At 38.2% G+C, this 16,765-nt stretch overlaps 2 protein-coding genes across 2 annotated transcripts; one reads left to right on the forward strand and one right to left on the reverse strand.

Moving 5' to 3' along the window:
- The first annotated feature begins 4,436 nt into the window (after positions 1–4,436).
- LOC124309079 (ADP,ATP carrier protein 2) lies at positions 4,437–11,267 on the forward strand. The gene is made up of 3 exons (XM_046772334.1): positions 4,437–4,703; positions 7,901–8,162; positions 9,844–11,267. The coding sequence occupies exons 1-3, from the start codon at positions 4,541–4,543 to the stop codon at positions 10,319–10,321; spliced, it is 903 nt and encodes a 300-aa protein (XP_046628290.1). The 5' UTR covers positions 4,437–4,540; the 3' UTR covers positions 10,322–11,267.
- A 708-nt stretch (positions 11,268–11,975) lies between these two features.
- On the reverse strand, positions 11,976–16,010 carry LOC124309075 (uncharacterized). Its single transcript, XM_046772321.1, has 4 exons — positions 15,236–16,010; positions 14,636–15,058; positions 13,742–14,057; positions 11,976–13,513 (listed from the first exon to the last, which is right to left on the reverse strand). Exons 1-4 carry the CDS (start codon positions 15,476–15,478, stop codon positions 12,033–12,035), a joined length of 2,463 nt encoding a protein of 820 aa, XP_046628277.1. The 5' UTR covers positions 15,479–16,010; the 3' UTR covers positions 11,976–12,032.
- Positions 16,011–16,765: the final 755 nt, after the last annotated feature.

Raw genomic sequence — 16,765 nt, forward strand, 5'->3', positions numbered from 1 at the left:
CCCAATCAATTTTAGTAATTAAGTAATAATTGGTACAAGACAGTGACGGTATATTTATCTATTTATCTAACTAAGTAAATTGTAATATTGAACACAGGAGAATAATTAATTGCTACGAACTCCCATGCGGATATTACCGTTTTGCATAATACTTACACCTTAGTATGAAGTAATTATTGTTATAACCATTCTGTCTATATACATACACTGAACAAAACCTGGGTTATAGGGCGCTGTCAGTACATATTACCAATAAACTGTTGAACAATCTTTTTCTTAAATACAAATATCATGCTCATTGTCTACCTATATACTGCAATGAAGTTTTCAATTCGAGTAACAAAAATGCTTTCTCAAAACTTTATTATCTTCCAACTATGAACGATAAGGCGTTAGCGCCGTTTTTTTTTTCTTTTAGAAGAATTGCATTGACGTGAAACAAATTAAGACTCAAAATTCTTAATATGAGATGCATTCTGAAATATAAATACTTAGAAAACTTTTAGATGGAACAATTACATGTATTTAGTTGAATCATTCCAGTATGACAGAAATATGCGCTATGTTTCACACTTGTTTTAATTAAATATTTGAAATTCATAAGTTTTACCTTTTAGAAGATACCTGCATTGTTAGCCTGCCTTCAAAATTTTGTATCTGCATACTAAATTTAAAAGAGTCATCCAAATAATAGAAGGGCATTAAAAGACACGTAAAAAGGAAAAGAATTAGTTGAAATTTGTTCAATACAAAGATAGATAGTATTTAACGCCATCAAAAAAATTTCAACTAAAAAATAATTTGTCTCGTATGTGTATTTTCCAAAAACTTATTTCCAAAATTATAGAAAATATTTTACAAAAAGCTATTGCTCCTGAAGTACTAGATGACGTACTTACAAATAATTCTTATTTTGCTGAATTCTATGTAGAAAAGATTTATCACCAATCACCAACATCGATGAGATTTATTTTCAATTGTGATATCAGTGCGAGAATTGTTTTTTGCTATTTCCGGCATTAAAGCTGACGATTGGTCAAGACATTCGTGCAATTACTATAAGCGTAAATAGATATATTTAAAGTATATAACACATACCTGAAGTTCCTGGTGCAAAGTAAGAACGGGACGCTAATAATACCGGAGCAAGGACGCTGATGCGTCTAGCTATTGAAATATTTCATATAGTTTAAACTCTATATCACGAAGGTCACGTGATAAGATTAACAGTGGTGTTATCGAGTAAGTACTACGACGGGAATTCTTAAGTCACGCAGGTTTACTTCAGGTTGAAAGGAAACACGCGGACGGTACCAATTCAAATACAGCCGTAACATAGAAACTCCTATTTTTACCCTACACACGTGGTTTCCAACAGTAGGTACTATACTTCTATTACGTAAGGACATAAGTCGTGAGTCGTAAATGCAGACCTTGGCTGAGGTTTCGCGTGAAAAATAAATTTATTCTGTCAGTTATTTTACCGAAGAACTTACGACTCAATGATATAATTACAGAGAAATCTAACGATTTACAAGTAACTAACTATAAACGAAAGAAAAAATATTCAAATGAAACCACTTGCAAAAAATGGTTAAAGCATTTAATATTCACTTGTAGAAACTGAAATATTTATGCAAGCCTGCTGAATGAACGGCAAAAGTCACAGTTTAAAATATTCGGTGTGTACAGATCATCGATATCAAGAGCTTTATTCTGGACGGTATATTTCATCGAATGTATCGCCGCCCTTGAATTTCAAAATCTTGACTGACGATCAGGCCGATTAAGCGAGGCGAGTCAGATTTGAAGTTCTTATCTATAAAATATGATTCCTCGTAACGTTCATTGTAAGTTGAACCACGTCGATTCCGGAATACATTTGCTACAGATACAAACCAACTTCATAGTATCAATCCATAGATATCGATTATTTGCGCAATGTAACAAACTGCACATAGAAGTATTGTATGGATATTGATATCTGACGATAAGCTTGAAGCTTCGAATCTAATTCGAACTATTGCAGTTGCATATCGGAGCCAAATCCGAGCGTTTTGCCCAGCTTGCAGAATACACAGATATAGAAGTGCAGCTGCACTAAATAATCGATAATATTACGGTTGCAGTCGATGCTACCCGACCGGCTTCCTCTGCGCTTGCTGCAAGTGGGCGACGTGCATCTAAATGCAGATCGCACTGTAAATTTCTTTTCGGTGTTGATGACTATGTTTACGAATCACAATAACTTTATGACTGACCCAAGAATTTGTACGACTGTAATTTACTATTTCTAAAAATAAAACGACGTGACCATAGTTTTTTGCAATGAAAATCAATTTATTTGACGTGTGACTATATAATAAGGTTTCATAATCAGAAGAATGTAAAATTAATTATGATTACTTCTGTGGTATAAGATATACTATCGTAGTGTTATTTACAATAGGATCTTGGATGGTTCACGTTACCGCAACATGTGAACACTTAACACAGGATACAAATATGTATGTGTGTAAATCGTGTAATCATTTGTTGTATCTTCATGGTACGCGACATGAAGATCCAATTGCACGTAACATTTCTTTCGGTGCGGCAAATAAGCGGTATAGGCATTACAAATATAAGTATACGATTTAATGGACGATATTATAAAATTTCGAATTATTGCATAGAAGAGAGCTAAATAACAGCATATCTTGTAAAGATATAAATTTTCTTTCTACACATCAGTTAAGATATGAATTTTTTATAGGACGTTGGACAGCAATAATTGAATATCTTGGTCTTCGAAACCGAAATCCGAGCATCGTCGGATAAGTTTTTAATCCCAATTCACTAAACAGAGATTTAGCAACTGTTCTGTTCCGCAATTTCGTCACATACTGTCACTTCAGGGAGGTCAGCCGTGCGTCAACGATGGCAACGGCAATTGTATAAATAACTCACTCGACGAGGTGAGACGTTTTGAATGGAAAGTGTCAAATAGGCATGTACACTTCAATCCTTATATAGGTGGTTATTACAGGTGTTTGTTTCGGAAATGGCGGTTTTCCTATCTTACTTAGAATGAACCGTGAACGTGATTCTGATTTTCTGAAAACAGGGCACTTAAAGGATTCACATCAAAGTATAAATTCGTTCCTGTCACGAAAAATGCATTTCTCGCCTGCAATCAGTCTTTGACAACGAATTTAATTCGAGGTGGAAGATTCTCAGGAATCCGAAGTCAGGAATGAACAAATGAGATTTCATTGAATATAAGCAACCTTTGTTCTTAAATTTCTGTGCCTACGTCCAAGTGCACCTGGCCCTGGCATTGTTGGCAGGTACAGAAAGGCCGCGGAAGTTTTGCAGTTGGGCAGCAGAGACATAGAGTGCTCGACGTTTATAGACACCAGAATAAGCAATCGTCGAGTGCAAAAATGCAGTTCGAAAGAAAAATCCGGAAATCTCTGATACGACGAGAGAATAGAAACTGGGTGTAGAGGGAATTTAGTATCGTAATACGAGAAATAGCAAAGTTCGATGGCAACGAATCAGCTGTTCTAAGACCAAGACTCGTGCATCCTCAAGAGTATAAATATATGCGACTCTGAGTCCCCGTTGCTCCATTGAACTTTGACGCTATTCCGGCACTGGCAGCGAGCCACAGTTACGCAAGTTTCGTTCTGTTAACCTCCTTGCCTAATTGATTGACCTTGAGACACTTTCTTGAGACCTAGTCCTAATACTGGCTAAGAATCTGTCTCTTGGCTGGCATCACGAACTGCACCTCGGTCAGCGTGAAAATAAACAATGAGGAAACCCCGGACATTTAGGGGGCCGTAAGAATCGGTTTTGCGGAATCTCAGGTAAACGAGCTGACGGCTGATAAGCTGGTTACGAAGCGATGCTCTAGATACGAAGTCACGCGGCGAGAAAGGGCGATGCCTGCAGCGACTGGAGTCTCGAATTTCATATGTAAATCGAGAAATCTCAATGTTTCAGTTTTCCAGCGGTAATTCCAGCTGACTATTCGTCTCAACTTTAACAACATCCACTCGATATCAGGCAAATTCGTACATTGACCGTGCGGGCCGAAATCTTCGATGTGTTCGGTACGCCCAGTAACGACCCTGGGCCCAGACGCTTGTGACCCATGAGGATTCTTTTTATTGGTGAAGTTGGAGGATGTGACGCAATCAGAGAGCGCGGGATATTCGAACAATTAGAATGCGGCAAAAGAAATTGATTGAAACGTGATGAGACGGATAGGAGGATGGAATTGTCAGTGGAACGAATGAGCACGAGGAATGAATTTGAGTAACGAAATCGATATAACGCCGACGTGCCGTGGTTTGAGGGTCATCGACAAGCTTTTCGGAGGGACTGTACCTGCGCAAAGAGGATCACGTGACGTGCGCAGCTATTCTTAGCTGAGGTCGGATCTGAGGGAAAAGCTTTGCCTCGTTCACTCGTCGTCCGGCGCGCGTCCGTTACAGGAGTCAGTCTCTCCTTATCCTCTTGCAATCCGATCTCACACACCCAACACATAATAATGGCTAATCTTGCGGACCCCGTGGCTTTTGCCAAGGATTTTATCGCCGGTGGAGTCGCCGCTGCCATCTCGAAAACCGCTGTCGCTCCCATCGAGCGTGTCAAGCTTCTGCTTCAAGTCCAGCACATCTCGAAGCAGATCGCTGCTGACCAGCGTTACAAGGGTAAGTCCCGCTAACAAGTGAAACAAGTGAAAATCCAACCGATCAAACAAACGACTGTCGACTCCCGCGTTTCCTGCTCATTGCGTGACGCTGGCGTACGGCTTCGAACTTTTCGAACGCGTCTGCTGTCTCTTTCTCCCCCTCTCGTAGCTTCCTTCTTGTAGAAAATAGGTACTCAAATAGCTGATAGAAAAGGAAGAGAGGTACAGCCGTGCCCGACATCTAGCAAACACGAGGTCGCATTGTGACGTTATGCAACCACGAGACTCCGAATCTAATCCTCCCAGTTATATTGTTCATGGTTTTGCCGACGAACAGGCTTGTCTATAATCGTTTATGTAACCCGGTATGGTTTCGGCGCTTACATAACTTTTCCGAGTCACGCCGTTGCCGATGAAACGCCTAAGCAAGCAGCGGGTCGATAAGCAGTGGCGGCGCGTGGATTTGCCAGATGGTGGAGCGCCGCTGCCTCACCTTACCCTGAGAACCGAAATCTTACGTACAAATCGATGACGAAGTAGCCTCCTGCCAAAATGGCCGACCGGCGACCGAAGCCTTCGAATTTTACGAATCTGACCGCAAGGATAATCGGTTATCCTTACACCGGCATAGATTTAGATTTGCTGATTTGCTGATTTTTATTGCGGTGAAATTCGTCTGTCACGCACCATGATACACTTAACTTTTTCTGTCACTCTCTCTTGGACTTGTCATTCGTGGTCGATCCTCGAAGTCTGCCATCTTGGAATATGGATTCCGGGATTACCGTGACGTATTCATTCTACGGACGTGGTCACTTTTCATTCTTCGATATCTCTGTAACAGAAGACTACAGCTCTGATTACAGTTACTCGTCAGTGAAAAATCAATGACTAGTTATGCATAGCATCATAATCGGTGCCGAGTACCTCTATGTAATAAAATTTTTTCTTACCATTCAGAAACTGACACGTTATAGAATTGTACAGAGAATTAAAGATCCACGCTTCAACTCGTATTGACGTAAAATCATCAACGAAGATGATGCAGTTTCTAAAAAGTAACTGCTGGATTATTAATTAATCGGATCAAGCAGGATTGAGGATGGTACGAATTAATAAAATTTAGAAGTAGTTTAAAAGTAGATCATGCGATTATTCATATCTTGAAAAGCCGAAGTTAGCAGCAGGGTTACTAGCCGAACAACGCTTACTTAACCACGCAGCGAAGCCTAATTGACATTCTTTTCAAAACAGAATGTAAGAAAAACACGATTGAAAACTTTTTTCGTGGTACAAATGACGATGTCTGAAGTTCATGAGGTCAACGTAACTTTGCGAGATAAAAAATGATATTTAAAAACTTGAGAATTAGTTTGTAAGGGTTGCGATGTTTAATTCGGTATTGTTTGGTGTATTTAAGCTACAGTGTATGCATGGTTAACTGAATATTTGGCAATTTCAAAGTTACGAAATACTGTACATTTTAGCTACGCTAACTTTACGAACTTCAGCCAAATTATGTAAGTGGGGCATTTCACTCCAGATTGGTTCTACGATCTTGGTACCCTCTCGATCGCGATATCTGTATGAATCTTTTACGTACATTAGGTATTGATCAAAGCTGGCTTTGATATATTTTTTCATATTTTCACCCTAAAACCACGAAGAGGTACAATTTTTTGAAAACATACAATTATTTCGAACAAGCTCATAATCAGACGCGTGTATCCCAGTATATTTTATTCGAAACCTTATATAAGGAACCTTCAATGAAAATCGTTGTTACTTCTGAATTAAACTTCATGATACAAAAAAACAGATGTGCCGTCTTTCTAAATTAGTTTTCAGTCGACATAGATGAAAAATTCACGATATTCCGAACAAGACTTTTTCAGTTTTATGTATTCCTTTGACACGAAAATTTCGATTTCATTTGGTAACTACTACGTCGATACACACCGTACAGCGACATTTTTTATACATGCATAACCCTCAGAGTTAGATTTAACACCAGTGTCCATCAGTATATAAAACAGTCAAAGAATTAATCTAGTGGAAAAATTATGATATCGGAATTTAACTGAGAGTGTAACTTAGGATCTGATTTATTAACCAGAGTGGCCACCCGTTTGGAAAACCGAGAAAAGTCAGGGAAATGTCAGGGAATTTTTTGGTTGGTCAGGGACTTTTTATAGAACTCACGGATTTCAAAAGCTTTGTCCATAAAATTGAGATGCTATCACCGCATCGTCACAATTTTTCTTCTCTTCTTATTGACGATTATAAGCTTAGTTGTTGATTGTCACATGAATTCAGTAGTACGAGCAGACATCGGTTTGATTTATCTATAGCCGTCACTGCGTGTGGAGACGCAAGTTCACCGACGCCTAATAGTCTAGAAAAAACGAAGCCTCAGGTTTTTGGCAATAACTCAAAAAGTAAAAGCGCTAGCGAAAATTTTAAAAAGATTCTTAAAGAGGAGGAAATTTCCAATAAAAAAGTACAAGCACCCGGAATTCTATCTTCAGTATTAGTAATTTTAATTTAACGCTGAACATAGGGCTCTGCGCAACTGTTACGGCATAGACGCGCCGCGTCTAGACAGTACACCGCATAAAATAATTGTTTTGCTGTATTAAATATCAATTTAAAAATTTGGATAAATTGTGGTGTATTCTTAACGCTTAAAAGAAAAATGTTCCGTTGGAAAAAAATTTTTAAGTTTATTTTTCAAAAAGTTACACATTCGTTAATTAGTCATAATTCTTCGAACCTCGATTTTCATTGCTAATAGCATAAATGTTGAAATAATAGCTCTAAAAATATTTCGCTTCTTGGAGCCCCTTCTTAAATATATACTTAACAAGACCAAGCAAATGGAAATTTTCATTTTTTGTCAACTTTCAAAAATCATAATGAACGGAATGATCAACTTTTAAAAACTTTTATAACTTAAATATATTTGGCCATACTTTACCTAGGTTACTATAGCTTTTAGTGATTTCTGCACAAATTGTGCATCAAAATGTTAGGGAAAAATAATGATTTTAGTCAAGGAAAACCGGGAAATGTCAGGGAATTCCGTGAGCGGAATTGAGTGGCCACCTTGATTAACGCCAAAATCGCATCGTTTGTCCTATTTCGGTTAGGTAAAATGTAATTCTGCACATTCAGTAGGATGTCTTTTGAATGTCGATGCTATTTCCCGATCCACAGGTATGATCGATTGCTTCGTCCGCATCCCACGAGAACAAGGATTCCTCAGTTTCTGGCGTGGTAACTTCGCCAACGTAATTCGTTACTTCCCCACCCAAGCCCTGAACTTCGCCTTCAAGGACAAATACAAGCAGATCTTCCTTGGGGGTGTTGACAAGCACACCCAGTTCTGGCGTTACTTCGCAGGAAATTTGGCATCTGGTGGTGCTGCCGGTGCCACTTCCCTCTGCTTTGTCTACCCCTTAGATTTCGCCAGAACCAGGTAAGATGAACGCTAATTTTCAAGATTTCAATGGTTTGTTTCTGTGTAAAAAGTCGTCTGTTATTTTTGGCCAGTAGAATAGTCGACAAAAAAAAAACGTCCTTGCAATTTGTAGCACATCGAGAAATACGGCAACCTTAATTTCCATCGTTTTTGATGCAAAAGGTTTTAATCGTTTCGGGAATAAAGTATTTGGTCCCATTGTTACGTGTCGTGTTACAGAGTTCAGAATAACGACGCATCGTGGAATGCGTTATTCAAAGGTACCCGCGGAAAAAGATGTGGCGTACTCGCTGCAATGCTTGTGAAAAAAGTTCCACAAAACGTTGGCATTGCGTGTTTGTCCCTGTAACAGAGTGTTATCACCGCGTCGTCTGCTAATGTTGATATATCACGTTAGAATTTCACGCTATCTTGGCTGTGTGGGACTGCGTTCGCGTACGATGAGTGATGGTAGTAGATATAATCTTGTATTCTTGCTCAGGGACTGCGGCCTTCAAACCCAATAAAACTGCAATTGGCTTACTCACGGCAGTCACTGCTCACTAAAATGAACACGGGTGCACAAAACTAGTTTACACGGCCACCGTCAGCATGGTTGTGAATTGTCAATTTTGAATACTGTTAGTGTTTAAGTATCGAATACTTTTGTTTGAACAACGCGATAAATAACAAATGAAAAAAATTACGTCATTTTGAGTTAATACCGCAAATGCACTTAAACTCAGGAGGAAACAAATACCTTATAAAAATCTATGGAATGCTGGACATGGTTTGGAAGAGAACATTTTTTGGGATTTTCCGAATAGGTTAGCCTATTGCCAAAAACGAAACTCGTGATTCTCTTTTGATGAAATTAAGATCGTGTACCGATAACATATGTCTAAATTTATGCTCGGAGTGGCGACAACCCGATAAAACCGGGAATAAATGTATTTTATCCCTAAATGATTTTGAAACTCGCAACTGTGCATCTACACAATACCATTTCCGAAAGCGAGTTTAGCTAAATTTATGAAGCCTAATTGAGGTTTGAAAACAATCTATGAAAAAAGTACGTTTTTTCCTGTAGATCGTCATAATTCCCTGACTTTTCCTGATAGAAAAATTCCGCGACTATTCCCGATTTTTCCGGTCGGTCGCCACACTGGTTAATGTTCCTAACTCAAATCTCTTGGAAAATTTTCGTCGCAATATATCAATAGGCATTGTCTTAACTTTTGACATGACTTTTCTTATTTATGAGGTTCAAGTAACGTTAATATAACGAAATATTGAGAGAGAATCACTGCTTTGGAAATTTATAAACAATTTTAAAGTAATTGAATTCAGAAAATGTAATTATTTTTTACTTTGATGTAGTTGACTGAATTTGAGACAATCGTAATTTGGCGAAATAACAACATATCCCAAAACTACCTCGACTACTAACGTTACAAACTTCAACTTCAGCCATATTTCACGTATGCCAAACCCACACTTCGTTTTTCCATTTTTACCCACGAAATTCTCGATTGAAAAAATCGTTCCGAATATTTGAAAGCGTCTAAAAATTGTTGTCCGTGATCGCTAAAATCACATTTTACAAGCTAAAGATATGTCGCGAAGTTTCCGCAATGTTAATATAATATTCTCGTACATAAATAATCGATATGCTAACTATTTTCGTTGTTCTCGAAAGGTTGGCCGCCGATGTCGGCAAAGCTGGAGGTACCCGAGAATTTACCGGTCTCGGAAACTGCCTGACCAAGATCTTCAAGGCTGATGGTCTAGCCGGTCTCTACCGTGGTTTCGGGGTATCCGTACAGGGTATCATAATCTACCGTGCTTCATACTTCGGCTTCTACGATACCGCCCGTGGTATGCTTCCCGACCCGAAGAAAACTCCATTCCTGGTCTCCTGGGGTATCGCGCAGTGCGTAACCACCGTTGCTGGAATCATTTCCTACCCCTTCGACACCGTGCGTAGGCGTATGATGATGCAGTCCGGTCGTGCCAAGGCCGAGATTCTCTACAAGAGCACAGCTCACTGCTGGGCAACCATTTACAAGACCGAGGGTGGCGGTGCTTTCTTCAAGGGAGCATTCTCAAACGTTCTCCGTGGTACTGGTGGTGCCCTTGTACTCGTATTATACGACGAAATCAAGAACCTGCTTTAAATCGCGAAAGCAACGTCAAATCCCTTCCCCCAATGTCACCTTGTCCTCTCCACCATCCAGTATATTAAAGGAAACACCCACACAGCGTCCATCCTATTCCTCACACTGCCTGCTACCGGTAGCGGCCGGTTAGGATCGGATAGTTGGCAATTTCATGAATAACTTTGGCCAAATGGATAAGGATAAAACAATAGCTAGGGAAGCTGATTGATGGAACGTTATCATCAACATTGAATTATTATAACAACAGAAACACATAAATGAGAAATAAGAATGAAATGAGATCGTGCAGCAAAGAATAAACTTGTAGAAAAATAAGAAAAAAAATGCTCGTAATTTGGCATCTACGTATTCTACGGATAGAATGGCATTGTTTAATTTATTGCTGAATTCAACGTTTTTTTTTTCTTATTGCTTCTCGACAGTTTTCTGCTTATACGTTTGAAGATATTTGTGAAATTGATAGGCATATAAATAATAAAGGTATTACGTATATACACGTCATATATTACCTGGAAACAATGTAAAACGAAAATGAAGCAAAACGTTCCGAGTAGGCACGCGAAAGTGGATGACGATCGGGAACCTAGCAGCGTCAACGCGAAAACATTCGATCAAGATGCGAGAGGGACGCGCGTCGAAAGTTTTGATACGATGACGACGCTGGCGGGGTGCGTAGACCAGGGCCGCCCCCGCCCTTATCCTCGGCCCATTGTAGATAATTAATAAATAATGATAATTAAATGAGTAACAGAAGAAGATTAAAAAAAAAGTATCATGTAATGATATCAGTAACAATTTACCATTGAGAAGGATAATTTAATTTCACGCGACAGACGACTCCATGTAAGATAAACGTTGATAAGAAATGCGTGTATGCATCTATTCTGTTCATGTTAGGATGTATGCAGCGTAACAGCAACTCAATAAAAACTAATAAAACGAACGCTTATTCTTATATAATTTACTTTTCTTTCTATTCTTTTTGTTTTTGTTTCTCCGAACTCTTTTTCCCTGACTTATTGACAATTTCGGCGTGACCAACAAAGCGGAAAAATGATGGTCTATGAAATTCATTTACAAGATGCGGGGACTACATGTCATCCTTTTTTTATTTTTTGCTTTTGAGTACATCAAGGATTTAAAAATCTTCAAAAAAACATAACTCAATTAACACTGAAATGGCGCACGTCGTGGGAATGACGTATGTGTTACACGGTGACATTTTGACCCAAGCTTAAATAAATCAGTTGTACTTTGAGATTATTCGAAATTTCTCATTATATAACATATTTCTAACCTTTATAAAAATAGGCCTAGTATTAAACATGTTGGATTTTTAGGATTTTCATACGAAAAAAATTATTTATGTAACATATTTCTACCCTTTATAAAAATAGGCCTAGTCTTGAATATGTTGGATTTTTGGGATTTTCGTATGAAAAAAATTATTTTTTCACTCAAATACGCGCTATTTTCTTGATTTTCAATATTTGTTATAAAAAATTATAACGTTATTCCAAAGATATTCCACTTCAAGATAGGCTTGGTCTCATTGGTTCAAGGTTCAAGGAAAAAATGACATTGGGTAAGGTTGGAAGTCCATGCAGTTTTCGATGAAATAAATGACAAACTACATTTTTTTATAGATGAGAATTCATTATCTTATGAAAATATGTTCTAGAAGTATAAAATCAAATGATAATAATCATCACTTTTGTTCAATAGGTGCACATTCGACGCATATGTAAGCGCGGTGCCTATTACACATCGACCGCAGGCACGAAGGGCACTTTTCTCTCGATTTCCGATCAGATCCTCGTTGACAAAGGCCGCATCTCACTCGAATAGAAAAATACGGTCTTTCTTCACCAACAGAAAGTTTCTGTATATTTAGTATTCCCGCAATACCACTTCGGATATTACGGCGGACACTAAGATTTTCTAAGCGAGCTCGCAAATGTGGTGTTGCTAAATGAAGAGCTAATCTCCTCATGCAATCTATCGCTCTTACTTTTTCACTGGAACCTGTATTCACTAAAAGACATTTCAATAAAATCCTAGAATTAACCATAGCCTGGTCAAGAATCCCATAAAAAATACGTACAGGCCAGCGATTTGTTCTTTTAGTAACAGTGTAAGCATGACATAATTGTTCAAAACAATCAGTTTGTTCCTTAGTTTTATTATAATGTAATATTATTTGAGGCTTTCCGTCAATTATTTCAGTAGATTTAGAGTATGTTGAAGCTAAAAGTATAATTTTATTTTTTTCTGGTGTGTGAGAAAGCAAAGTTATTTTTGGAGAAAAACAAAACTTTGTGTGGGGCACTGTTTGCGATGCAACTCTGAAATCAGCTGGAATTTCCCTTTTATGTTGGTGAATTGTTCCCGTTACCGTTAGATTATAAGGTTCGTCACAAAAACGGTCAAGCATCGGAATGGTTGTAAACCAATTATCACAAGTTATCGTACGACCTGACCCATGAATCGGTTCGGTTACTGCTCTTAAATAATATTCTGGAATACTTTCATTTGCTAATTTTTCATCTAAAGTTACTTTTCCTAAATAAGGAATAGCATGGTACAAGTACGCGGTTGTAGCATCATTCAAAATTTTCAATTGTAACCCGCATTTATCCGGCTTTGCTTTCATGTGCCTACGAAATAAACATCGTCCACGGAAACTGAGTAATTGCTCACCAACAGTTGTTTTATAATGAATATTGTAACAGATTTGACAATTTCGAATAAAAATATTCCAAACTTCTCTTATTGGCGCGAATTTATCAGCTTCATCTCTTGTTTCTTTCTTATCAAATCGAATACACATACTAAGAAAAGTAAACCTCATTCGTGGCATTACGCACCGATAAAACGTTAATCCGTTTGATGCACTCCACAACTCGTGAATATCTACATTCGAACACTTCCATGCTCCAGAATAGTAAAATAAAGCAACGTAAGCCTTCATTTCTTCCATGTCTGTGTGATGGTGATACGACTGCATTGTTTGACCTTGTGATATCATCCCAGTGCAAACATTTTCAATCTTGTCGTTCGTATTATCCACTATAATTTTGAAGATTTCATCAGTAAATAATACACTCCAAAAATCTTCAATTGTTGATAAGCCTGCAGCAGGACCAACGGGGCCAGGAACAAACTTTGATTCTGATGGCAAATGACGATCTAAAAAAAAGTCATTCTATTACGTTTACAAAAGTTTCTAGCATTCTATTAATTTTTTCTTCACATCAATGCTCTCTCTCTCTCCCTGTTTCATTTATCCTCTCCCCACGTCTTTCGTACATTCACTGTTTACTGCAGCTGTACGCACGGGTAAACAAACTCCACTACTAAGTCTCATCCAAGCTCCGCATAATCAGACTATACACCTACACATAGACAGTTACATACCTGAGCATCTTGTTAGAATTTTCGTACTCCATTTGTACCCGTTCTTGCCTTGAAGTGTCGTTAATGGCCAGTCGCCAGTTGAGTTTTCAGAGTTTTCGCTAACGCTCCCATCTCTTTGCGCGCAAACCTCTGAAGGACGCTGCTCTAAACTGGTATTTTCATCTTCGTGGAAGTCATCCTCGCTTTCTGTAGAATAAGAACTCTCTTGGGACAAATAATCTTCTTCATCTGAAGATGCCTCGTCCAAAGCCTCTTCATGCGCATCATCGTCCATCAAGACTTGAGCGATTTGTTTACTCCGGAGATTATAAGGTATCTAATTCAAGAAAATTAAAAATTTGCTCCAATTTTCACTCAAATCACAGTAAATGACACACAGGTGGTAAATTGACCCCATGCTCACATTGAATTGCTCTAATTCGCAGCTGACGCACGACTGACTTTTCGTACCTGCTTGAATACAAAGTTTGAACTCGCAATTGAAGGTAGATGGTGGGGTAAGTCCTAATTCCAGCAGGAAGCGTTTGAAGACTTCGAGTAAAAATGGTCTGGGGTCAAAGTAGCCCAGGGTGACATTGAAGGATTAACCGTTTTTGAGGCCCTTCCCCATAAGACTGGCTGTGAGATTTTGGCAGACGCCTTCCTCCCCAGCTCGTTATCGCATAGATTTTTCTATCTGATACGACACGGACGGCCCCCAATCATTAATTTAATATTTTAAACACGTGCTCAAATTTTGTTTAAACCACTACTCTCATCTCTTTCAACTTTCTTCAAGTATAGTCCACATTGCTTGTGAAATAAGCATTCTTGGATCTTCTTAGATACTTCATGTTGAGTTATTAGCTTTGTTTATGGTTCTAGTACCTAAAATAAAATTGCTGATATACTTACATCGGTCGTTTTTATTCCAAGTGAAGAATTTATGGTTAAAGTTGAGTCAGTGTTACAGCCTTTGCTCACATAATGAGGTGTCTTGAGCAAATTACATTGAGTACTGTTATCGCAGCTAGTATAATAACTTATTGAATCAGAAACTAAAAGTTTGTAATCATCAGTTTCATCATCAACTGTAAGTAGGTTTGCTGAACAACTAAATGACTCTCCCGAGGTTGAGGACTTGACTAAATGATCCTCTAAAGGTGTTGATGGCTTTGGCGATAACCTCAAAGAGCTGAATGTGTCTTGTGGCTCTGATTTTACCAATGTTTCATCTTCTCTTGATTGAATATTAAGATGGGGAACAACTCCATGTTTTACTCTGATAGGTCCTCCCATTACTGTATAGTTATCCCAATGTTCCGCGTCTTCTGGCAACTGTGAAGGAAGTGAAAAAGTGAAATTAAGTACTATGGGATGTATAACTTTTTATATCTGATGTGACATTGTTTTGCAACAATATATAATTACAGTTTAATACATTTCTAATTTCAAAACGACTCGAAAACAAGTTCGTAGCATAATGAAGTTATGATTAATAGGTAAAGCACTTACATTGAAGTGATCTTCGCAGCAATGCATCCACGAACCTGGATTGAAGACAGCACGATCTCCGGTTAGACCGCGGGTTAGACCCACGCTTTCTGCCCATTTCTTACGAATTGCAGAGTTTCTTGGTGCAGCAATAAATACTTTGTTCGGCGAGTTATCACTATTTGAAAGACAGCCAGGCACGAAGCATATTGTACGTCTCTTCCTTTTAGTATTATTTGTTTTCATCGCTGTTTTCATACTCATTGTCAGAGTTATCGGTTTAGTTGGTTGTTTATTATTTGTCGCTCGAAAATGACACACAACTAGAGTGAGAGAGACACCTCTCACCCGTTGCCAACCTATCAGACGAATATTTCTTTATATGGCGCCGAAACAATTTTTTACATTTCTTATTTAGATCGCATCACAATAATTCTTCAGATATATTAATGGCACCACAATAATTCCTCAAATTTCTCATTCTTAAAAGTGATGTTTGACGGTATTGAAACTCAATAAATACAGTAATACATAATACGTTTCAATTTTTCGCTTTATAACATGGCAATTCTAAAAATATATGATAATTAGCGAACGAGGTGACACCATCTTGAATCCCGATTGATAACATATATTTTAAATTTCGAGCTAATATTTAATATTTACTCATTTTATTCTATACAGGTAACATATTTACTTATTGAATTTGTTGGTGAACAAACTTGGGGAACTACTCTACCTATAACTAGTCTTAGAGAAATAGGTTAGGCGAAGTGTTGAGAAGCGCTTCTGCACTCATGGTAGGTTTCCGAAACACACCCCGCGTCATCAATGCACACATAATAGGTTTGTCGTGTTCCGTATAATTTTTGTACTTCCGTAATACAGAGTGATAGCATGCGTGCAGTGCATCCATGCAATTTTACACTATTTGGGAATCCAATTAACTTGGAAAGGGTAATTTCAATCGATTCTGAGACGAATGACTTTTTCTTCAAGACCGCAAGGCTTACGATGTTTTTACAAAATTTCGAAGACTTTGAATAATGCTGAAACTGACTCTAGGATGCACCGTATCGACATAATTTTACTACAGGAATCGATTACGCGCAGTTCGAATACGCTGCAAGCATCGAATTAAAATGAACTGCTGAACAACATGAAATTTGCACCTGGTTACTGGAAAGATGGGAAGGGAAAATGATGAATTCAAACCTACAAAGTTTGCTTTCAGTTGAGTTTCAGTATATTTCAGCGTTGTTAGCTGACCCGTTAACTGAAGAATATATCTTTGGTCAACGTCTGACCATCGAAGGGCTTGGCCGCTTGAGTCTGGAATCGGCAAGAAAGATGAAGTGCGTATTTCTTGTTTGAAACGTAGAAAATCATCATACATCATATCATATCAACATATATCATACATCGTACATCATACATCATACATCATACATCATACATAGCATTGACGATCGAAACCAAAGTATGTATGTTCAGATGTTCAGAAAGTGACGTCGCCCAAAATTTTTTTTCTCTTGACGTCATCGATCTAGA

The sequence above is a fragment of the Neodiprion virginianus genome, chromosome 7 (assembly GCF_021901495.1).
Source record: "Neodiprion virginianus isolate iyNeoVirg1 chromosome 7, iyNeoVirg1.1, whole genome shotgun sequence".
NCBI classification, from domain to species: Eukaryota; Metazoa; Arthropoda; class Insecta; order Hymenoptera; family Diprionidae; genus Neodiprion; species Neodiprion virginianus.